Source organism: Capricornis sumatraensis, chromosome 21, assembly GCF_032405125.1.
Source record: "Capricornis sumatraensis isolate serow.1 chromosome 21, serow.2, whole genome shotgun sequence".
NCBI classification, from domain to species: Eukaryota; Metazoa; Chordata; class Mammalia; order Artiodactyla; family Bovidae; genus Capricornis; species Capricornis sumatraensis.
The window spans coordinates 39,810,331-39,836,301 of record NC_091089.1 but is presented as its reverse complement, the minus strand read 5'-3'; the positions used below and the strand labels follow the sequence as shown (position 1 = coordinate 39,836,301).

Genomic DNA, 25,971 nt, shown 5'->3' with positions numbered 1-25,971 from the left:
TAGCACTGTGCTAGTGATATGCCAGAACCAGCATTTACTGGGTCATGAGAACCAGGTCCTCCTGAACGCCTCAGTCAATGACCACACACAGGCCGCTGGAAGTCAGCCAGGATATGAGTATTCACACTGTGGGGGCTGGCAAAAGCTACGAATCAGGGTCCCACCACTCTACTCAACAGAGCTGGTTATTCAATAATTAACAGCACCTCACTGTGTCTCATACATTATAGGTGTCCAAATAACAGACTGAACTACTGACAGAATCTTCCAATTATTACTCAACTTGCTAATTCATCCTCACTAGTAAGCTACTCACCTTCTCCTAATAGATTATACATTGTCATAACTTCTAATGGGTATGATTTCTGACTTATAATTTAGGACATATAAACATGCTAATCACCATCAGAATACAGCAACTTCCTCATCCACAGCCATTTTCTGATATAGTATATTAGAGCCATTTTTAAGTTCATAAAGAATCATTCATGAAGACGCCAAATACTTTTCCCCAATTAGCTGTTTAATTTTCAGTAATCTCACTAATTTAGCTCTCCTAAACTGAAGACATACTTACTATTTCTTCTAACTGGGACCATAGAAAATCTGTTCTGAGTAGTTCTAGTTTTGCCATGAATTAGTACTATGACTTGATACAGAACCACTATTTGTTTTGTACTTAAGGTTTCTCATCTAGATTATTAGACTATATGATTTTAAGATATCCATGATTTTATAATACACTATTTAAGGGTACTAGTTCATATTTTAAACTGACTTCTGTTTTCTCTTCAGTTAACTACTCTCACTCATTTTCAGCTATAATATTTTGCAAGCCTATAATGTTTACATACATGTTTATCAGCTGCTATTTCCAAGTCCCTAACACCATATTTATTAAATTTAGTACTTCTGTATCAACAAATTCAAGACCTTTGGATTTCAGATCCAAATAGATCATTCATTTACTGGAATTTTATCCACTTATTTTCTTATTTTATTCAGTCTTGACAATAGCCCTCTGAAAGGCCCTTCTTCACAATAGATTGCCTTTCTTTCCTCATTAAGAAAAACTTAAAAGTAATACAGAAAGGTTACTCTTTCTTAATAAATACAACAGTATACAATATATTCTCCCGATCTTGTTTAAACTACATAAGCTTATTTTCAAAAAGGCTTAATTTTGTACATTAACATTTTGCAACTTTTCAATGAAACAATGTATTTTGCAAGTGTTCCTCATTAGGACACATCAATCTGCTTTAAATCTTTTTAATAGATACATACTATTCTAGTGTATAAATTACCATAATGGAGTGGTGCAATCCTAACTCATGGCCTTTACACTGCTTTCAGAATTTCCTGATAATTCTTAAACATTCCAATGAATATTTTTGTGAGAGCATGTCTGTAAGATAAATTATCTTAATATATGATGATATAAAGAAGGCGGCATCTTCTTTGCCTCTCCAACGGAAAGGAGAGTCTATTCCAAACTCCGTGTTCCCCCATTTGGATCTAGGCTGGCCAGATTCTGACCAACCAAATGTACTTCCTGACACTGGGACTTAAGAGACCTGTAACTTCTGTCTTCACCACTGTAACTTTCCTTCTTAGGACCCAGATGCCATTGATAAAATCCCCAGCAGCCACAAGGAGTGGCTTGTGTGGAGAGATCTAAGTCTGCCCGCCTACAACCCCTGCAGTGTGCCCAGCCAGTAGTCAGTTATAAATGAGCCAGTACAAACGGGAGATAAACTAAGTAGGAACTAATCCATTTTCAGAAATAATTTCAAATATTTCTAATCAAGAACTTGCTGAGTTGGACTGTTTTCCTTCCCAGCCTGTCTGGCCAACAACATGTTGTTGAAAAAGAAACGGAGAGCCTCCGGGCTAAGATCAAATCCAGTGCACAGTCAGTATAATGTAGCCTTGGAATCAAAGTCAAGTGAAGGATGCCCCTATGTTAAGACCTCAGAAAGATTTAAGGCACTGCTTTCTAGATCCTCTTAGTGAGAAAAAGGTTTCTAAAAACCTTAATGGTGTTACCTCACACACCCGTGAGGGGGCTGAGAAAAATGGTGCGGGTGGCAGCCCCAGAGGCGGCTCTGGCCAGCTATAGCTAAACCACAAGGCAAGCAGCATCAGCTGCCAGCTGTGTGAGGGAGGCACTTGGAGCTTTCACCATCCCAGTGCAAGTAGCCAACACTACTTGGAGAAACCCAGCAAGGAATGAGAACTAACATGCTGCTACTGCTTAAGGCCACTAACTTTTGAAGTGTTTGTTATGTAGCAATAAATAAACATTTATATTGCTAAATGCTCCGCAAAGGTATTATCAGATATTCTCTAGAATCCCTGTGTTAATGTCCTAACCCCCTAGTTCTTAAAAAATGTGATCTGAATTGAAGACTGGGTCCTAACAATCAAATTAAAATGAGGTCATAACAGTGAGCTCTAATCCAATGAGTAGTGTCCTTAAATAAAGGGGAAATTTGGGTACATATGCATAGATTCAAACAGATGCAGGGAGAATGACCATCTGCCAACCAAGGAGGAAGGCATGGAACAGACTCCTTCCCTCATAACCCCTGGAAAGAACTGGCCCTTCTCACACCTTGCATTTGGATTTCAAGCCAGCAGAACTGTGAGACAGTACATTTCTACTGTTTAAGCCACCCAGTCTGTGGTACTTTGTTACAGCCCTAACAACCAATAAACAAGGGCTGCCTCAAATTGTGTTTCCAATGACATTATCTGAGATAACTCTTTTTCAACAGACACCATTAATAGATTTAGACACCATTAATAGACATTGATGTTGAAACTCAGATAATTTCACAGCCTGCAAACATTTCATTTTAATTTGCATCTTGGCAAATTCATTCATATATTTTGCTCAGATTGATGCTGCTTATCAATTTATAGGATTTAAATTGGTTTTGCTGTCACCTGCATATGTATCTCAAAATAAAATTCTTTATAGATCTCTAAAATTAAATTTTTAAACACACAGTAAAATTGGAGCTACTAATTAAAAAAGAATTCAAGTACATACCTCTTTTCTGTAATGATTGGCAGCATCCAAATTATCCAAAATAATAGTGTCTCCTAACAGCATACCAAATACTAAAATATTCAACAAACAAAATGTTAAAATTATGACATCTTTTTTGGTCATACTAAAATATTAACACAGACTTCTGCTGGTGAGCATGCTGTTGTGTACCCAGAAGTTGAAATACAATGACTGCACACGAAACATTTGAAAAAAAAAAATTTTTTTTAACATATATTATTATAAAGTTTTCTTAGAAATAATGCTAACATAGGAATTTTATTTAATACTTTCCTCTAATAAGAAAAATAAGAGAAGTAACTATTAATACAACTATCATTTATAAACTAAATAAGAACATAATTTTCCATAATCAGTAATTAAGTATCTGAATCACAAGCATAACATCTGTATAAAAAAATGTCACAACTTCCTTTACCTGTTTCACAGTGTTCTACGTTATCTGGAAAAGTCAACAAGTCTCGGGCAAAGACGGGGTCTCCAATGGGTTTAAAATACAATTTTCCATTTCGGTAATGAGGTAGAGGTCTGAATTTAAAAAAAGGTTTTAAACAAAATATGTAACTTATCATCAAAAAATACATATATGATGAAAAACAAATGAATACACTGATTATCTCTGTGATAACAACTCCCTATGCACAGGTAATACTCCTAAATGCTTAACTGTTATGCCTTTGGAAATGAAAACAATATTTACCATTAAAAAAATACCTGCTTAGTTTTACCTGTCCTCAATTAGTTTGTAAAACTGATATAAACTAAGCTTTGATTAGTTCTGACAAGGAAAGAAGAGATGTAGCCTCTCAAGCTGGCCCTAAACTAGGATGCCAATGATACGACCGTCTCATGTGGAAAGTGGCCCTAGAATGGCTGAGGGCACGGGCAAGGCCAAGGCTGAGAACATGGAAAAGCAGCAGCCCAGTACTCTGGGCTCTGTCCTCTGACACAGCATACAGAATGAGCAATTGAAATCCAGGGATAACAGTGAGATTCAAGAGATGGGAGCTGACTGGCGTGTCAGGGCTTTCTCTGCCCACATAGGGTAGCTTTCCCCAATTGTGCAGGTAGAAGTAGAGGGTGGAGTGGCTTTAAGAGCTAGTTAACTCAATCCCAGTAGGAGGCACAAGACCTTGAAGTGAGGATAACTAGTTTTTAGAGCAAGCATTAGCCTTAAATACCAAATTCATACTTTCCCTAAATAAAGGATTCTTAATTTGATCCTCAGGGATAATGAAAAACAAAAAAACAGAAGACCTCCTGAAGGGAAAATTACTTTCAGAAAAATTATTACTCTTTTCAACACCGTTACTATGATTTGATAGGACATCCCATGTTATTTAAAATGGGTACTGACTGGGAGCAGAGTGGGAGATTTTAGAAGCAGACAGATTTGAGCTCAAATTCCAGCTGTTTCCTTGATGTATGTTTAGATTACAAAGTGAAATAAAATGTCAGTTTAATGACACAGTAAGCTCTTAATTTAGTTTCCATTCTCCTTCAAGTCCCATTCCTACTCAACTGTAGGCCTTGCAAAACTTTGTTTAGGAATCTGATAAAAATTTTGGTCAATATTCTGTTATATATTTTAATTTTTTTTTTTTTTTGCTTTGCTATCACCATTTTGCTTGAGTCTTTTAAGGCAGATTTTTAACAATAGTCAAAACTAGAGTACACATAAAATACTTAAATGGCTAACTGGTTTGCATGGTTATTCCAAAAAACATATTTTGAAAAGTAAATGGGAAAACAATTCAAGAAAACAGATTTATATTAAAACACAGATGTAACATCCTAACTAGATGGTCTCTTACATTTCAATTTTGCTAATGGCAAATCCAAGAGACCTTCTCTACCTAAATGATGGCTGTCTATTTTTATAGGACTTACAACAGGACAAAGGACACTGATCTATACTCTTATTACAAATAAAGGAGTTCCATAGTCTGTTAATGATAATGACATCTCACCATCCTTCCTGTTTGTTGTATGTCTGTATGTGTATCTGTCATATAAACAAATAACATTTAACTGCCAAATTAAACCTGGCCAGCATATGTGATGAAATACACTGTAACACTGATCTTAATGAAGATCATATTTGTGAGGAAGACAAAAAATAATGTAGATAATGTGAATCACTTCTCTGTTTTAGGCACCTTTCAGAGAAATTTTAAAATTCTACGATTTGATAAAAAAAATAGAACAGGTGTTTTTTTTTTTTTAATCACTACTTGCATTTTTTTCTAACCTTTTCCAATCTGGAAGAGTCTTCTTATAAATAGAATCGAGGGGCAACACCTGCTGACGACCTTGGGTTTCATCATAAATTCGCCGTGCAGCATCAGTGGTCAGGGTGACCACACAGTCCATGTCACTTGCCAGATGCCAAGAGATAACCATTGCAGCTCTATCATCTTCAATCTGTGCCAGGTGTGCAATCTAGAAGCCATTTTAAAAAATCGAGTTAAAAAACTTCTAAATATATTAAATATTTTAAATGAAGTCACTCAGTTGTGTCCGACTCTTTGTGACCCCATGGACTGTAGCCTACCAGGCTCCTCGGTCCATGGGATTTTCCAGGCATGAATACTGGATTGGGTTGCCACTGCCTTCTCCAGAGGATCTTCCCGATCCAGGGATCGAACCCAGGTCTCTTGCATTGTAGGCAGACGCTTTACTGTCTGAGCTACCAGGGATGATACCAAATACTAAATATTTAAAAAGTCAACATCTAAACAGCAAAAACACTTTTCTTTTGGGAAACATTCATATGAATTAACAAAAAATTCTCAAACTGTAAAAGCTTACTGGCTTAAATATTTTAAATAATCTCATGCTATTTAATTTCAAAAAACTATTTTACAGATTAAACTACAGTAAATTTTGCCAATAACCAAATAAAAATATTTGGCATATTATCAGTTAGGTGATGTACCTTTTTTTCACATTCATTTCTCTACTACTGGGTGTGTCAATTGTTAAAGCATAAAACACACTTAAATCTAAATATAGCTATACCTTTCTAAGTAGATCATTTATGCCAATGATTTTTTAGAAAATAAACCTAAATATCACATATAAGAATCATTTCTTCCACTTTAATAAATTCTGTAGGGCTCAGAATTAATAGTCATTCCCCTGTTTACAAAAACAGCTGACCACCAAACAACTGTATGGAGGCTATGTATGGTGGGTACGGAGGTTATGTATGGAGGGTACGGAGGTTAGGGCCACCGACCCTTTGATCAACTGGAAATCTGTATGTAACTTCACAGTGGGTCATCCATACCTAGTTTTACATCCAAGGCAGTAGTAGTTTTACACTAGGCAGTACTGTAGTCAGTATTTAGTTTAAATAAAGTCTTAAAAAAAAGTCTGTGTTTAAGTGGACCCTCACACTTCAAACCTTTGCTGCTGAAGGGTCAACTGTACACCATCCATCTGTATCCACAGGGAACTGGTTCCAGGAATCCCCTTAGATACTAAAATCTGTGGATTCCTAAATCATTTATATAAAATGTCACAGTATTTGCTTATAACATTAAGTATATTTTAAACCATTTCTAGATTACTTATTGGAGAAGGCAAGGGCACCCCACTCCAGTACTCTTGCCTGGAAAATCCCATGGACAGAGGAGCCTGGTGGGCTGCAGTCCACCGGGTCACGACTGAGCGACTTCACTTTCACTTTTCACTTTCATGCATTGGAGAAGGAAATGGCAACCCACTCCAGTGCTCTTGCCTGGAGAATCCCAGGGACGGGGGAGCCTGGTGGGCTACCGTCTATGGGGTCGCACAGAGTCGAACACGACTGAAGTGACTTAGCAGCAGTAGCAGCAGATTACTTATAATACCTGATACAATGCGAATACTATGTAAATAGTTGCCAGCATGTGCATGTGACAAACTCAAGTTTTGCTTTCTGGAACTTTCTAGACTTTCCCCCCTCAAATATTTCTCCTCTGCAGTTGACTGAATTCAAGGAATTAGAACCTGTGGATGCAGAGGACCCACTGGATTTTAGTCACAAGCGTGTTCAAAGTTTTCTTGCTCAAAGTCCAACACTGCTCAAAGCCTTACTCAAAGGCTGAATTTTTGTGGCTGATTTCAAAAGTCATTTATTACACTGGCATGGTTACATTTACCCGTTATTCTTACCTGATCTGGTAGCAAACAGCTGCCCTAACAATGAGTATGTTGTGTCACTGTTAAAAACATCACAGTGTCCACCCTGTAGAGCAATTCCCCCTTATCTGCAGCTTTTTTTTCCCCATTTCCAGTTACCCAATCAATGGCAGTCTGAAAACAATAAAGGAAAATTTCAGAAGTAAATAGTTGATAGGTTTTAACTGCACACCATCTCAGCAATGTGATGAAATTTCACTCCATCCTGCCTGGGATCCCCAACCACTGATATCATCATGGCTCCACGACCCAGGATCACCCAAAGCCTACAGAAAACAAGACAATAAAATGTACTGCCTCGTAAAAGGTTGAAACACAAACCTTTCCCAAAACATCTCCACTGCCTTTAGTATAATTTGGAAGAGTACATGATCTTCTGGGTTTTTTCTTTAGTTCTTCCTGTTCTGATAGCTTTCTTTTCAAAAGTGCTTCAATGTGTGGCATCTGTAATTTATAGAATAATTAACTGCAAGGCCAATTAAATGACTCTTGTACAAGGTAGAGAAAATAGCAGAGAAAATCCAACAATTTGGACAATTCAAGTACACAAAAGTTACTACATAGCCATTCTTTTCTTTTGAGAATATGATCATAGAAAGGTAAAGCCATCAACCTCACTAATTCTTTTTTCTTAGTTAAGAATTATATGACCTATAATAAAACTTATGAGTTATACACATAAAGAATATAAGCTCTAAAAAATCTATTGTCTTTTGTCACTTTCTCTCATCTTCTTTGCCACCAATTATTACTTAGGCCACTTCAGCGCAAGTTCTCAACTTGGTGTATTATTAATATAACTTACTAGTATCATTAGATCAGCAACACAAACTGCAATTTCTCTGAAAAGAGCACTCCATTATTGTTAGCCTATTTCAATGTCCAGTTATAATCCCCATATGGCTTAGGACCCCAAAACAATAGTGTCAACATTCCTAATAAAATATGAATGATTAAAAACAAAGTACAGGCTAGAATTAAAAAAAAAAACTTTCACATATACTTGGAAACTGTACCTGCTGTGTTGAAGAAATGTCAATATTGTGGTTTTTCAGTTCATTTCGCAATTGGGCCTCTTTTAATTTTGCTTCTTCAACTTGGCCTAAAATTAAAAACAAAAACTATCAATTTGTGATAGCTCTTATAATAGTTTTTAGAAAATGTTTTCAATCCCTTGTTTTTTTCCTTTTAATGATTGATGCTAAAATGAAAAACGGTAACTATTCTAGAAATCTTAAATTAAAAATCTAAAATTAACATTCACATCTAATATACAAAAAGAAAACACAAAATGAATGCAACTGGAGGTATCATAAACTGCAAACTATAAGTAATCATGGGTAAGTTATTTAATTCTAATCCACATGCGTATATGTAACATATACATAATTACATATGGTTATTCTAAAATGAGACTTTTTAAAGAACAATTTTTAGTACTACAAGTTATGTATTATTTCATTATTTAGTTGATATTATCCTCTAAATATCCCTGACATGTGAAAAAATTTGACAAATGGAAAGCAATGATAGTGCACAACTCAGCAAACACCCTAATAGTACAGACATTATTAAAAACTGTAGCAAATACGCCATGTATTTATTAAAAAATAAATTAGCTATTTCTCTGCTGCAGATGTTTGTAAATTAAACTACACACAGTCAAACTAAAACTTAAATTACACATCACTTTTTCAGTTATATTGTCATCTAGTATCTTTTGCCAAATGCTAAAGCTAAATATAAACCTTATTATTATGTCAAAACCCTTACATTTATATAGATTCAGATTCCTAATAAAAATTGCAGAATTTTGTAGGTAAGCAAGATACACGTTTATTTAAAGACAAGAACACTTCACCTTAAGACTGAATGATGAGTCATATGAACCATTGCTGCTACCTTTCTGCTGCACCCTGCAGCTCACTCCTAAGTCCAGGGGAAGCAGACAATGTTTGGATCCCATGAACTCAACCTTCTATCTCACCATTACCCAAAGAATCATTTTCTAGCACTTCTGAACACAAAATGACTTACACTTCATCTCATCAAGAAGCTGTTTGCTGGTATCAAACAAAGTTCTGTACACTGTAATAGACTTGGATAATTGGTCCTTTTCTTTTGTAAGCGCTGCCATTTGTTGCTGCTTCTTAACATCTAGGAAAAAACATTCAGATAATTTATTTCAATTTTTAAATTGTGACTTTTCCAAAATGTCACCACAAGATTAGGTAATTAGTAAGCACCATTTAATGGAAAGCAAAACAGTTATTCAAAGAACCACAAACTCAAACAGTTTATCTTCTAGTTTCCTAGAAACTTACCATTGTAAAACATAAATGGCAGAATATACGATTCTAACGTTCTTGATAAAGCTGGCAGCCGAGGCTCAAACACAATAAAATACTCAGTACTATCCCTTCCAGGACTATTTTCTGCTAGCACTAGACTCTGTATAAAGAAAAGAGCAGTAAGGAAAAACCGGCTTTGAAAAGATATTTGTAAATATACAAATGTTATATATCTCATTGTGCTCTGTTTTCAAGTAAGTGGTAAATTTAAAAGGCAAAACTGACTGACCTGTGAAGTTCATTAAGCATTCACTCAAACATCAGTAGCACCATCCAAGACATAAAACTCTTTGGTACTGGTTTGAAAGCCAAATTATCTTATCAATAAATAGCTTATGCAAAAATTATATACAATAGAAAACTACGAGAAAAAGTATCTTCCAGACCAGAAATAACAATGGCTTCTTATATCTTGACCAGAAATGGCTTGATTTCGATCTTTTAAGTTGAAGCAGTATGAAACAACTGATGGTGTGAAAGTTATAAAAATAATCACAAAGAAGTACACAAAGCCCAGTGCTGAGCTTAAGTTACAGCTGTTACCATGGAAGCAGGCCCATCAGTCCCAGGTGACTGAACAATGAGGTCCTGAAAAGCTCTAAAGATTTGGGCTTTTTAATGTATTTTTCTTCATTAATGCACACACACACAAACTTCTGATATGTTATAGCACACAGCTTGTAAATAATGCAATACAAAGATCTATATCCTAAATAATCTTTTCAGTCTTACATGGAAACAATGGGTACTAGCTGTTTTGTTTCTTAGACCATAGTAATCAAGTTCAGAGAAATAAAATTTTTAAAAATCTAAATCAACAGAACACCATAGAACAATCTACAAAATAATAAAATAAGTCTATCATTAAACCAATGCCCAATCCCACTTGGTTTCTGAAAACTGTTTTCAATGTACTTATATGAATATAAACACAAAAATAAAACTGCTTACACTTAAAATATAACAAACTTTACTATAGCAATTTTCTATCAGCACTAATTTTGATCTGTCAATCAATTCAAGTACATGTTTAGTAACCAATTTTTTACATTTATGCATAGTATAGATATAATTTCTTTCACTCAGTGATGAACATTTTAGTAAAAAATGTAAGCTAGTATTTATAATACAGCAAAGAAAGAATCTTTATATACCTTTTGGTGTGTTCTCTAGACTAGCCAGAGAAATATAATGACTTGTTAAAAGTTTATTTTAATAGGTAGTATCAAATTTCTCTTGAAAATTTTTACATCAATTTATCCTCTCTTCATTAGTGTGTAATATCCAGTTCCCCTGATGCTTGGCTAACATTTATTATCAAGCATTTTTTTTCTAAAAAATATATTAAAAACAACCAGTCATTACTGTTTTAACTAGCATTTCCCAGATTACTACTTAGGTCATTCTTCTTGTTCACTAGTTATTTATAGCTACTCTTCCACTAACTGCCTGTTTATATTCATTATCATTTATTCTTCTACTAGAATGTCTTTTTTCTTATTGATTTGCAGGAAGTTCTTCAGAATATTTAAAAAATATGTTCAATATACTGTACTAATATATTATTATACCAAAATATTATTAATCCTCTATTTATATAGTTAAATATAAAATTTTATCCTTGATGTCTTATTTAAGGAGGCCTTTCCTATCTCAAAGTTTTACAGTTTGTAATCTATTTGTTCAGTTTACCAAAATCCATGGAATAACAGAACTGAAGAGAACTGAAGAGTCCAAAACTGGATTCATATACAAATGGCAACTTGAAATGCAAGCAATGGACAAATACATAGCAGAGTAAAATGTAGATCAAGGCGGCAAATGATAAAGAATTTGAATAACACAATTAACAAACATGAATAAATATAAATTTAGATTAAAGCTTTAAAGAAAGCAGTACACATTCTTTTCTAGCAAATGGGAACATTTACAAATGACTGTTCTAGACCCGGTGTCTCTTAAATGTCCCTAATGACAAGAATCACCTGCACAGATCAGATCAGATTCCACAGCCCTGCCCCAGACCTATCAAATTAATACATGGTCAGGAGCCAAGTAGGATCTGAGAGATTTCTGCTTCTTCAACGTGATACTAGGAACCTCTAGTGGAAATTCACATGCATGACATGAAGCTGACAGAACATGAAGCTGTGGGAGAATAGTTTATGTCACCGTCCCAACCTCAGAAATGCGTACAGCAGGGTAACCAAATGCCTGTAACCGTGGCCAAGGAACAGGACAGAGGTAACCTGGATACAGGGAGTGGGCACCTGTGTTCTTCCAATACAAACCGGCTCTGCATGTTCAAAATGTCTTCCCCGTGCTGCTGTTTTTCAACTTGTGGTTTCATTACCTAATCTTTGTTAGAGTATAAGAAAATTTCACTTTATCCTCAACCATGGTAAAAATAAAAGAACAAGGGTAAATATAAGTAGCAACTGACACTTGCCCTCAATGTCAAGGAATGAAAAGCAGCAGCATGGATGCAGCTGACTGGAAAATCCTACAACCTGAAGAGAATCTTGGCCCAGTACTGCTAAGTCTTTCGAATTCTCCAAATAAACCAGGAATCTAGAGATGTTCAGTTTGTTCGTTGGTCTGGCAAAGACCATTACAGCATTACAGAAAAAAAATCTCTTTCTGAAAATTCAGGAATTTTTAAAGTGTTGAAAACTAATTAAAATGGAAATGCTGTGATGGTCAGTCTTCGCCAGACCAACCAAGAAGTCGAACTGTAGGCCAGGTGCAAGATTACAGATTCCCCAACTGTAAACCTAGTATTGTTAAAACAATGTGAAGAAAGCTGATGGAAACATTGCTGATAAAACTTTGCAAAGAAACTACATTTTCACTTCAGGATTGATCAAATAAATTATAACCATCAACACAACAATGTAGATTTATTCTCGAGATACAGATATATGTATGGATGTCAGAGTTGGACCATAAAGAAAGCTGAGCACCAAAGAATTGATGCTTTTAAACTGTGGTGTTGGAGAAGACTCTTGAGAGTCTTAGACTGCAAGGAGGTTAAACCAGTCAAGTGTAAAGGAAATCAGTCCTGAATAGTCACTGGAAGGACTAATGGTGAAGCTCTAAGACTCTGGTCACCTGATGTGAAGAACTGACTCATGTAAAAGACCCTGATGCTAGGAAAGATTGAAGGCAGGAGGAGAAGGGGATGACAGAGGATTGGATGGCATCACCAACTTGATGAGCATGAGTTTGAAAAAGCTCCGGGAGTTGGTGATGGACAGGGAAACTTGGCATGCTGCAGGCCATGGGGTTGCCAATAGTCAGACACAAGTGAGCGGCTAAACTGAACTGACAGATATATAGCAAGGATGTGCGAAATGAGAAAAGATTTCATTAACGTGGAGTTCCATTACATTAATGAAACTTTACACCCTCCTCCATGTCTACATAAATCACATTCATAGGACATCCATGCGGTGTTAGTGTATATACAGAAAAGTGTGGAAGGTTATACACTGAATTGCTAATCATCAGTATCTCTGAATGGTGACAACACAGTGATTATTTTTTTATGTTCTCTCACTGGGTATGCTTTATATAAGCAAAGCTATTTCCATTTTGGAAAAAAAAAAGAATAACAAAGATAAGCTAGTTTTACTAAACTTTTCTAGATATGTGTACATTTTACCTGGGCTATGTTTGATTCTATTTCTATCCACAGGATGCTGGCTTTTCAATGAAACATGATTATACTGTCGCTGAAGTTAAAACAATCCAGTCACAGAAAACAGTCATCCACAGGGGAAAAGAAAAATAGGATCTTTTTAACAGTAAAAATGATAGTGGGTTCAATGTATAATAGCTCAGAACAAAAATCAAAATATCTTAGCTGACTTTCCAATTTAATGCTATAGTTAGAATATCATCATAGCTATACATACAAAAGAACAAGTATAATAATATTGTGGTTTAAACTATTAAATACCAAAACCTTATCTACTAGAAGACAAAAATATTACCGTGATTTCAGCTGAACCTTTCACAAAAGGAAATTCAAGTGTTCTAATTTTCCCATTAAAGAGAGGTATGTCATCTTCCTCATTAGAACCTTTGATGGTAGCCATTACAGTGCCAACCAAATCAACTCCAGTATGATTGTTGTAGTCATCCTTAAAGTAAGCAATAGAAAGTCTCAGAAAACTAATCCAGAGAAGCAGAAAAAAGATCAAACCAGAGAAGGACATGGGAAAATCAGAAATATGACCTATTTATAAAGCTCCAAATATTAAATCACCCTGATCCTTCTTACTCCAAACACAGAATTCAGATCTCAGAGTAAGCACTCTATAGGCAGGAAATAATCCCAGAAACCATAAAAGAACCAAAAGTTTTCACCTAATACAATGACTCCCAACTTTATTAAAAGGACTCACATTTTTAAAAGTGTTATGTACTTTCAGCATCTATTTAAGGTCAAGGGAAAACTACTTTAAGAACCAGTTAAGTTTCATGGTCTAAAAATAAGAAAACACACTGAAGGCGTTAACAACCCTATTTGCCAAGTTTTTCAAAAAATGAAGTCCCACTAGTGTTATTTTACGTATTTTTGTTAATATTCTTAGCAGCCCTATTTTTGCTTACCCTCTGGGTCACCAGAAAGTTTTAAGGAGCTCATTATGATCAGTCATGATGGCAAATCTCTTCAAAATACATACTTAATTACTTCCTGCCCCTCACTGAAATGGACACTGAAGAATTGACTTACTTAACACATTCATAATGCTCACATGAAATAATGGATTAAAGATATACGTTAGTAAAGGTGGGCAGATTTCTGCATTTTTTAATCACTTCTGCTTAGTATATCTGGATTTATTTTATGTATTATTGAATTCATTCTCTATTTGTATTTAAGTATAAAGATACTGATAAGCCTTTCATTAACTTGCATAAATTTTTTCTATAAACTTAAACAGAATAATTCAGATAGGATTCTATAGTAACTATCTTGCACCTTGAAACTAGGAATAATTTTTGTTACCCTTGGTAATTTGGAAATAAATAAACATTACCGTGATATGAAGATACAAATCTTTGACCAGGGTCCTACTGGCAACTGAGCGAACATTTGAAACAGCTGGTGTAGCTGGCTGAATTTCAGGAACTAACTTCACAGGCTGATTAGGTAGAACATCCACTATAATCTAAGAAAAGGAGCATTCTAATTAACAACACATTAATGGTTTAGTATTTAAAGACGAAGAAACAGAACATATCCTAAATGAAACGAAATACTACTTTCCAAAACATATTTCCATTAAATTCTTAAAACCAATCAACTTTTTAAAACATGTAATTGTTAAAAAAAATGAGTGCACTAACAATAATGAATGGAGATGATGTATGTTAAAACTACCTTAAAACTTCATTATCTAGAATCCATTTCATTATCTAGAAATGTTATTAACTGAAACATTTTCACATACAACTGATAGGAGCAACCCTGACCATGATACAGATTAAAATGTTTACTAATCAAGTCCTCAATATAAACAGGGATAAAAAAGTAACTTCTGTATCAGGTCAAGTTTAATCAACATAATTTAAGTATATATTATTCTAAAATTCCTGAAGATGGCATTTATACCTTTCATCCAATAATCAAACCACTTTTAAACAAAACACTTCAAACACTTCATTCCTCAACCAAGTAAGAAAATGTGAAGGTAACTAAAGCTAACTGCCATGCATAAAAAGAGTAAACAAACCTGCTCACTGTTAAGAATATTTGCTTTATCCATCGTAAAACCAAACTGGATACAGTATGTCCCCACCTTGTTAGGAATTGCTTTATCCCTATAAGTAGAATGAGATAAGATCACTGGTAACTTTTAAATAAACGGGAAACAAATTCAAAGCATTAACATTTCTTTTCCTTCCATGAAAAGTAAATGAGTAAGAGAGTTACTTTACTACATTCAACTTCATTCATCAAATACTTCCTGCAACATGAAGCTTAATACCAGTCCCTCTTATCTAGACATTGTATCACAAAACATCTAGAACAAAAGCTCTGGAAGTGGTAAAAATTGAATATAAAGTTGATAAAGTAGTAAACACAATAAATGCTGAATTACATATCAAATGAATTTAGCTTCATTTCCACACAAACTTTCATCTCAGTTTTATATTTCAAGTTTATAAACTATCCAACTGGTCTTATGCTGCTTTGTTTTCCATTTATATGTTCTAAATAAATAACTATGTAACTATATATATATATATATAAAAGAAATTTATTGTAACTAAATTACCAATAAGGAACTTAGTAAAAGGTAGACTTGCTATTTTGGCCACAAACACAATGAATACATAAATGATGGAGCAACCAAATAAATAAAATTTAGGAGTAAAACAACTATATACTGTATCTATCTATCCATATATATATATATATATATATGTATAAGGAAAAATAACACCTACTGCCTCAACAGATGATGAAACCTAATGTCATTCATGATAAATAGAAGTTCTTTTAGTAATGATTACAAATGAACAGCCTGATAACGATAGCTACCCAAAATAAAGACCCTAAAGCAAACATCATAGTTATGAGTGAAATGCTGAAATGTCCCCTTTGGACTGGGAATGATTTCAGAATAATCACTCTCATTAGATCCACTCAACATTTGACTCTAAGTCCTAGCCAGTGAGGTACAGCAAGGAAAAGAAATAAAACAACTAAGGATTAGAAAGCAATAAACCTATCATTATTCAGAGAGATGAGTGTATAAATATCTAAAACTTCGTTTTTGCTACTGGTCTGTAATAAGATAACAAAACTCAAAACAGTTAGATACATATATAGTAATATGTATCTATAAGTGCACACTGAAAAGACTCAATTCCAGTGTGATTATATTATTAGATTCAAATGTGTAATTTTCAATAACAAAAACCCCAGAAGGCAAACAAACAGTAAAGTATGGGAAAAATAAGTCAATCAAAACTATCCCTGAAAAACATAAGGAGGCTGATATACTAGACAAGGACTTTAAAACAAGTGTTATAAAGATTCTCAAAGAATTAAAAGAAGATGTGGAAAAAGTCAAGAAAGTAATGTACAGAAAAAGACAAAAATATCAATTAAAGAGAAAACTTAAAAAGAAACCAAAAGCAAGTTCTGCAGCTGAAATGTACAATAACTGAGGTGAAAATTTCACTACAGGTATTCAAAGGCAGATTCAAGTACGTAGAAGAATTAATGAACTTGAAGATAAGACAGTGGAAATTATACAGTCTGAGGAACAGAAAGAAAAAAGATAGAAGGAAAGTGAACAGAGTGTAAGGGACCCGAGATACATCAAGTGGACCAACATATACACTGTGGGAATTCAAGGAGAAAAAAGGGGAAAGTATGGCAGGGATAATTTTTGAAAAATGGCTGGAAATTTCCCTAGTTTGATGAAAGACATTAATATATACATATCCCAGATGCTCAAGGAATTCCAACTAAGAAAAAACTCAAAGAGACCAAAACCAAGACCCACAAACACAAACTTTCATAGGACAAAGAAAAAGAATATTAGCAGCAGCAGCAAGAGGAAAACAAATCCATTACATACAAGGCATCCTCAACAAGGTAATTTCTTATCAGTAAGTTTGTAAGTCAGAAGGCAGTAGGCCAATGTTCTCAAAGTGTTAAAAGAAACTGTCAACCAAGAATGTTACTTCCAGCAAAACTGTCCCTCAAAAGTGAGGGAGAAATTAAAACATTCTTAGAAAGGAACTCCCTGGTTGGCCAGTGGTTAGGACTCAGTGATTCCACTGCAGGGAGGTGGGGGACCGGGGTGGGGGTCGGGGGGCAGGGTTTGATCCCAGGTTTTGGAACCAAGATCCTGCATGCCATGCAGCATGGCAACATTCTCATATTAACAAAAGCTAGGAGAGTTCATTACCACCACACCTGGCCAAAAAGAAATGGTCAAGGGAGTCCTACAAGGTAAAATGAAATAATAATAGATAGTAACTTGAAGTTATGTGGGAAAATAGGGATCTCAACAAAGTTAAACACACAGGTAATTGTGAATGCTGGTATTATTGTAACAACAATTTGTACCTTTTGTTTTCTATTTGGCTTAATAAACTAATACATTTAATGAAATAAAGCAATTATTAGTTCAAAAGGCAAAAACACATTTCTAATAAGTGAAACCTTAGACACCATGTATCCAAAACCATTTACAGATTTCAAAGTACAGAAGAAAGAAGCATCACTTAAAGTCACATAGTTAAATAAAAAAACTAGTTCAGTTTTTTTTATTTTGTAAGGTCTTAAGTTTAGAATTATAGAAATCTCCCATATAATAAAATATTATAAATGTGCTGACAACAGAATTCTTCTGATGTTTCTGGTAATTCTGAAAGCAAATATATCACAACAATCTTTCCCCAAATCATTTTGCAAACTTTGTAGACAAAATATTTTCTATTTGATCATAAATTATTTCTCCTTAGCTAAACAGGCACATGTTGCCAATGCTGATTAACTCTGTAACAAAATATGCATTAAAATATGAAATGATTTGAGAAATACCTGAAGTAGAAGCAGCCATCTTCTTTGTCATTATCCTTTATTTTATTACAACTAAATATTTCTGCCTAGAAGGAAAAGTGGGAAAGGAGAAGAGAGAAATCACAAACATTTAGCATAGTAAATTTAGGATAGAAACTTACCTTACCTTAACCAAGTGTGAATCCAGATTACATGTAGATTGATAAATATAGACAAACACATGTCTACATATATATATCTTTATCACGAGTGCGTGACACAAAAATGAGATTAGTCACAGTGGAAAGATATACAATTATTAAAGGACATATAACAGATCTTAATGGTGGTGACATAATTTTAAGGTAATAGCAGCTTGGTGGGACTGATGGTATAAATTAAGGAAGCTAGTTCCCTAAACATGACTAAATTGAGACATAAATCCTAAAAGGCATTATTAAATCAGGACCCCAGATATAGTTTGGTTTATTTTCCACTGAGAGGTCTATTTCAGTTTGGCACTGTCTGGTATGGTAGCCCATAGCGACCACCGAGTGCCTGAAACGTGACTGGCTCAGACTGAGGGATATAAGCATAAAACACAGCAAATTTCAAAGACCTAGGAAGATGTGAGCATGCAAAACATCATTATTAAAATGATGATGTTTTTAAAATGCTGAGTACATGGTGAAATGGTAACTTTTTAACATATTAGTTTAAAACTGTATTAAAATTAATTTTATTTATTTCTTGTTAATGTGGCTACTAGCAGAATTTAAGTATCACATGCAATTTCAAAGACCTGGGAAGATGTGAGCATGCAAAACATCATTATTAAAATAATGATGATTTTAAAATGCTGAGTACATGGTGAAATGGTAACTTTTTAATATATTAGTTTAAAACTATATTAAAATTAATTTTATTTGTTGTTAATGTGGCTACTAGCAGAATTTAAGTATCACATGTGGCTAGTATTGTATTTCTACTGGATTGTGCAGCTTTAGACTCTCAAATTGTCTGTCTACTCCACTGCTCTGTACTCTATCAATCATTTTTCTTTCTCTCACTTTCTATATTATCTCTTAATGATATTTAGTGGTTTTCTGTATTGTGCTACTGCTCTTTAGACTTATTTCTGAAACATACCCTGGTATATTTTTTAAAAATCTAAGTGATGGAATCAGTTACTTTCTAGTTCTACAGGATATACACACTGTATTTTTATATTAAACTACATTTAATTTTATGTTAAATCTAAGAGCTACTTTTAACTTCTAAAATGCTTTCTATGACTTACATTTGCTGGCGGTCGGTTCCCACTGTTTGCCAGTTTCCACATTTTCATGGAAATACGTGCTGGATTAATATTTTTAATGATACTGTCATCTTCAGAAATAACAGTAATCATAAAATCTGTAATGGGGAACATTAAAGAGTTATTTTCTTTCTAGTTCAATTAGTGGATTTGGTTGAATAATTATATGTCTTAAACCATACATCTTCTTTAAATGTTAATAATAAAATTCTGATGAAGAAATAAAACTATTCTTTAATTAGTCTTCCCCAACTATTTGTCTACAGAATTATACAATCATAACAGGTACTGGATATAGATCAATAGTGCTAAACCTCCCACAGAAATCTAATAAATACATCTTTGATCCTTCAGTATTGTAAAGATGATGATGTACAACTGTCATGTGTTTGTATAAACACATTATGTTCCTACTTCATGCCATAAACAATGCTATAAAGCGAGAAAAAAAAAATCTTTGCCATTAATAGTCCTTTGTCTTATTTTCACAGTCTGCCAAGCAAGACCAAAAAGGTTAGACCATGTTATCTGCAGCACAGGGAACTATATTTACTATCCTGTGATAAACCATAATAGAAAAGAATACGAAAAAGAACGTGTGTGTGTATGTATAACTGAGTCACTCTGCCGTACAGCAGTGATTAAGACAACACTGTAAGTGAATTGTACTTCAGTAAAAAATAAAAAGAAAAGTTAGACTAAGACTCATCAATCTAGGTCAAATGGTTAGAAATCTATATGCTTTACGTAGTCTGTGAATACAGTGTTTACTTTCTTTTATGATTTTTCAATAGCATACCAGAGTTAAACTAGTAATAGTCCCTTATATTTATCATCTATAATATTCACTGGTCACCTATTACAGTTTTTACACAGGAAGTAGGACTTATCTCCTTGAACAGATTTAAAAGTTTATGTATACACATAATTATTTAAAAATATTGTTAAATTTCACTTAAAACTTTCTGGTCTGCTTCTTTCACTGCACAGGAATTTATCCATTCAAGAAAATAAAAGTCTTCAAGAAAATGACCTATGCAAAGCAAATATAATTGCCTATTGACTTGACAGCTACCATATTACACAGGAATCATCTGCTTGTTGACTGTCTCCTACATTAGGCTGAACTCAATGAAAACTGCCATGTTTATTACTGGAACTAACAGTCTAGCATAGTGGGGGGACATAGCAGGTATTCAGTAAATGTTTGCTGTTACAAAGTGTCTTTAATCATAAATTATGGATGCATTTCTCTCCAAATTAAGTTGAACAGTCCTCAATTTGGTTTAACAGTACAACATATTTAGTGGAACACACACTCGCAAGCTCCTGCCATTCAGCAATTCATACTTCTTTGGCAGAATCTCACAATTCAGTGAATGAATAAACATAAACTGAACTACTTAAAGCTATCAGCTTATACATGAACTTTAAGTTCATTCTTGACCATTAAAGCAATGTAGGATATAGAGGAGAGGGAAAATAAAGCTAAGTCAAATATGCTTTCTTCGTCATTTAAAAGTCCACAGCATGATTGCTTTTTTATCATGTTGAACACCTGGGATAAATAATTTATCCTATTAATCTAAGAGGCAAATTATCACCACAAATTTATTTTAAAACTGAATTACTCACCAGTGAAAATACCCCCTGCTAAAAAGGAAGCATCCTTGTCATATTTAACATTGAGACGAATGGGTTTTTCAGGGTCTGGAAGAATCATTAACTTAATTATGGGTCCTTCTATGGTATTCTTGTTATAAATGGCTTTAACCTGCATAATATGTTCTCCTCTAAAAAGAAAGAAAAAGGGAAAGGGAGGAGCGGGGTTGAGATTGTATTAGTTATAATTAAAAATTCTGAGACAATTTATACAAAATTTAACTCATTTAGGAAACCTTTCTACTCCTGTTTCATTCCAACTCCAAACTAACACTAAATAGCGGCTATGTATTACTCTTAACTTCAAGTAATAATAAAAATCAATCTCTATAATACCAGTAACTATCAAACTCTCAGTTCTTACCTAGGGGCAAAAACACTGAGCACTCCAAAATTAGCCCTGCCCCTTTCGTCAGTTTTATGCTGTTGGTTTGAAGGAGTGAGCTAAAAACAGAACAAAACGGTTAATTAGAAAATTCTACAAATCAAATTTCTTCTCCTCTATTACTATTTAAAAAGCTACATTTGCACACACTCTAAAATCTAAAATTGTCTAATTTAAACTAGCTGAAATAATGTATGTAATCACATAATACAAAGGATAACAATCCTTCACATTGATCAGTTAAACTAGAATTTTGTGTATTTCAATTATTCAGTTGCAGAATTCAGTGTTCACTCTTTCAATAACTCTGATATATCAAGCGAAGTTTGGTCACATAAATACAGAAGGTATATGCCAAAATCGGGGGGTTGTGGGAGACAGTGCAGGAGAAATAAACATAAATGCACATACATAATTTTAAGTCAAGGCAGAACACCATGTCTGTCGTTAGTTACTTCATCCTTCTCTTAATGTTTACACAGATATGCTTCTTAAATCTCTGTTGCAATACTACCTTTGTAGTGATAATCAAGCTTTTACTTTTAAATGATTAAGAATCAGTGGCCACATTTCCTAATCACTTGTTAGAAGAATCTTTCAGTCTTTTGCAGATGCTTCTCTAAAAACGACGATCATACTCTTATTTGGGGTACAATATAATCATTATTTAACTCTCTTGGAAGCAAACACTAAGAACAAAAGTAAATTCGAAGACTGCAGTAGCAGAAAATCAGACTCTCTCCTAATCCTAATACTTAACATCTGTTTAACGGAACCTAAAGATTAGGTAATTATGGTACATGCAAAAAAAAAAAGCAATAGTTGGTGAGACACAAGTGAAAAAGAGTAATTCAACTGCTAAAATAAAACCCTGCATTTCTATCTGTCTCATTTACCTTCCAATCTATCCTCTCTCAACCTATCTTTTTCAGTCTTTCTTCCATCTGGGTCCTAAATCTTTGCTGCTAAGCCAGAAGTCAGTCTTCTATTTCAGGTTATACAACAGCAATAGTCCTTTTTGACAGGCCTAAGACTTTTGACCCTTTTTACTTTACCTTGAAAATTAGGCCATGTGGATGACAAGTCATTCCTGGCACTTTAACCTCCTGTAGAGTTTTTATTTACTTTTTTTTTTTTTAACTGCACACATGGCTTATGGGATCTCAGTTCCCTGACCAAGGTGCACCCATGCCCCCTGCAATGGAAGCACGGAATCCCAACCACTGGACCACCAGGGAATACTCTTCTGTACAGCTTTTAAGATAAACAAGTTGAGTCCTGTGAAATCCTTACTGAAATTCTTAACTAATGGATTAATTTCAAGAGAACTGTGTACTTACATAATACAAACTGTTCGTATCTACTAAAATTATAAAATCTCTGGAGGGATACTCAAGCCTGGCTGAATACAATTCCAAGATCTCTTTTTCTGTGTTGCCTGGCAACAACCTGGCTAGGACAAATGAGTTCCCTTCAACTAATAGGAAAAACTTGTCAAAATACAACCTTGCAAGAGCCTGACAGCACCTTCCGCTTTCCCTCGCAGGAGGGCATCCAACTTTGTGCAAGACATCCAAAGTCTCCTCTAGATCCTACCCTGACTATTCCAACACTCGTGTTTAACAACTGGTACCTAATCCTGGTACTAGACAGAATGTGGACCACTGGAGAAGGGAATGGCAAATCACTTCAGTATTCTTGCCTTGAGAACCCCATGAACAGTATGAAAAGGCAAAAAGATAGGACAATGAAAGATGAACTCCCCAGGTCGGTAGGTGCCTAATATGCTACTGGAGATCAGTGGAGAAATGACTCCAGAAAGAATGAAGGGATGGAGCCAAAGCAAAAACAACACCCAGTTGTGGATGGGTCTGGTGATAGAAGCAAGGTTCAATGCTGTAAAGAGCAATACTGCATAGGAACCTGGAATGTTAGGTCCATGAATCAAGGCAAATTGGAAGTGGTCAAACAGGAGATGGCAAGAGTGAACATCAACATTCTAGAAATCAGCTAACTGAGATGGAATGGAATGGGTGAATTTAATTCAGATGACCATTATATCTACTAGACCATTATATCTCCATCTAGAAATGGAGCAGCCACCATAGTCAAGAAAAGAGTCCAAAATGCAGTTCTTGGATGCAATCTCAAAAACGACAGAATGATCTCTGTTCGTTTCCAAGGCAAACCATTCAATATCACTGTAATCCAAGTCTATGCCCTGACCAGCAACGCTGAAGAAGCTGAAGTTGAAAGGTTCTATGAAGACCTACAAGACCTTGTAGAACTAACACCCAAAAAAGATGTCCTTTTCATTATAGGGGACTGGAATACAAAAGTAGGAAGTCAAGAAACACCTGCAGGAACAGGCAAATTTGTCCTTAGAGTACAGAATGAAGTGGGGCAAAGGCTAATAGAGTTCTGCCACGAGAACGCACTGGTCATAGCAAACACCCTCTTTCAACAACATAAGAGAAGACTCTACACATGGACATCACCAGATGGTCAACACCGAAATCAGGTTGATTATATTCTTTGCAGAAAAGATGGAGAAGCTCTATACAGTCAACAAAAACAAGACCAGGAGCTGACTGTGGCTCAGATCATGAACTCCTTATTACCAAATTCAGACTTAAATTGAAGAAAGTAGGGAAAACCACTAGACCATTCAGGTATGACCTAAATCAAATCCCTTATGAGTATACAGTGGAAGTGAGAAATAGATTTAAGGGACTAGATCTGATAGAGTATTTGAAGAACTATGGACGGAGGTTCGTGACATTGTACAGGAGACAGGGATAAAGACCATCCCTATGGAAAAGAAAGGCAAAAAGGCAAAAAGGCAAAATGGCTGTCTGAGGAGGCTTTACAAATAGCTGTGAAAAGAAGAGAAGCAAAAAGCAAAGGAGAAAAGGAAAGATACATCCATTTGAATGTAGGGTTCCAAAGATTAACAAAAAGAGATAAGAAAGCCTTCCTCAGTGATCAATGCAAAGAAATAGAGGAAAACAATTGAGTGCGAAAGACTAGAGATCTCTTTTAGAAAATTAAAGATAGCAAAAGAACATTTCATGCAAAGATGGGCTTGATAAAGGACAGAAATGGTAGGGACCTAACAGAAACAGAAGATATTAAGAAGAGGTGGCAAGAATACACAGAACAACTATACAAAAAAGATCTTCACGACCCAGATAATCACGATGGTATGTTCACTCACCTAGAGCCAGACAACCTGGAATGTGAAGTCAAGTGGGCCTTAGGAAGCATCACTATGAACAAAGCTAGTGGAGGTGATGGAATCCCAGTTGAGCTATTTCAAATCCTGAAAGATGATACTGTGAAAGTGCTGCACTCAATATGCCAGCACAATTGAAAAACTCAGCAGTGGCCACAGGACTGGAAAAAGTCAGTTTTCATTCCAATCCCAAAGAAAGGCAATGCCAAAGAATGCTCAAACTACCGCAAAATTGCACTCATCTCACATGCTACTAAAGTAACACTTGAAATTCTCCAAGCCAGGCTTTGGCAATATAAGAACCGTGAACTTCCAAATGTTCAAGCTGGTTTTAGAAAAGGCAGAGGAACCAGAGAGCAAATTGCCAGTATCTGCTGTATCACTGAAACAAGACAGTTCCAGAAATACATCTATTTCTGCTTTATTGACTATGCCAAAGCCTTTGACTGTGTGGATCACAATAAACTGTGGAAAATTCTGAAAAAGATGGAAATACCAGACTACCTGACCTGCTTCTTGAGAAACCTATATGCAGGTGAGGAAGCAACAGTTAGAACTGGACATGGAACAACAGACTGGTTCCAAACAGGAAAAGGAGTAGTTCAAGACTGTATACTGTCACCCTGCTTATTTAACTTATATGCAGAGTGCAACATTAGAAAAGCTGGGTTGGAGGAAGCACAAACTGGAATCAAGACTGCTGGGAGAAATCTCAATAACCTCAGATATGCAGATGACACCACCCTTATGGCAGAAAGTGAAGAGGAACTAAAAAGCCTCTTGATGAAAGTGAAAGAGGAGAGTGAAAAAGTTGGCTTAAAGCTCAACATTCAGAAAACTAAGATCATGGCATCTGGTCCCATCACCTCATGGCATCTGGTCCCATCACCTCATGGCAAATAGATGGGGAAACAGGGGAAACAGGCTCAGTTTATTTTTCTGGGCTCCAAAATCACTGCAGATGGTGATTGTAGTCATGAAATTAAAAGATGCTTACTCCTTGGAAGGAAAGTTATGACCAACCTAGATAGCATATTCAAAAGCAGAGACATTACTTCGTCAACAAAGGTCTGCCTAGTCAAGGCTATGGTTTTTCCAGTGGTCATGTATGGGTGTGAGAGTTGGACTGTGAAGAAAGCTGAGTGCCAAAGAATTGATGCTTTTGAACTGTGGTGTTGGAGAAAACTCTTGAGAGTCCCTTGGACTGCAAGGAGATCCAG

The 25,971-nt window shown here is 35.0% G+C and overlaps 1 protein-coding gene across 1 annotated transcript in view; it reads right to left on the bottom strand.

Annotated features, from left to right (window-relative positions):
- The window catches only part of SMCHD1 (structural maintenance of chromosomes flexible hinge domain containing 1), a 122,228-nt gene that overhangs the window by 20,357 nt on the left and 75,900 nt on the right, over window positions 1-25,971 (bottom strand). Inside the window, exons 31-44 of the mRNA XM_068993731.1 lie at window positions 21,496-21,575; window positions 21,105-21,262; window positions 19,452-19,567; window positions 18,194-18,258; window positions 15,363-15,450; window positions 14,667-14,798; window positions 13,614-13,763; window positions 9,592-9,718; window positions 9,305-9,424; window positions 8,284-8,369; window positions 7,589-7,711; window positions 5,331-5,521; window positions 3,498-3,607; window positions 3,059-3,129 (exon numbers count right to left, since the gene is read on the bottom strand). Of these exons, the coding sequence (XP_068849832.1) occupies window positions 3,059-3,129; window positions 3,498-3,607; window positions 5,331-5,521; window positions 7,589-7,711; window positions 8,284-8,369; window positions 9,305-9,424; window positions 9,592-9,718; window positions 13,614-13,763; window positions 14,667-14,798; window positions 15,363-15,450; window positions 18,194-18,258; window positions 19,452-19,567; window positions 21,105-21,262; window positions 21,496-21,575 (1,617 nt within the window). The remainder of the gene's footprint in view (window positions 1-3,058; window positions 3,130-3,497; window positions 3,608-5,330; window positions 5,522-7,588; window positions 7,712-8,283; window positions 8,370-9,304; window positions 9,425-9,591; window positions 9,719-13,613; window positions 13,764-14,666; window positions 14,799-15,362; window positions 15,451-18,193; window positions 18,259-19,451; window positions 19,568-21,104; window positions 21,263-21,495; window positions 21,576-25,971) is intronic.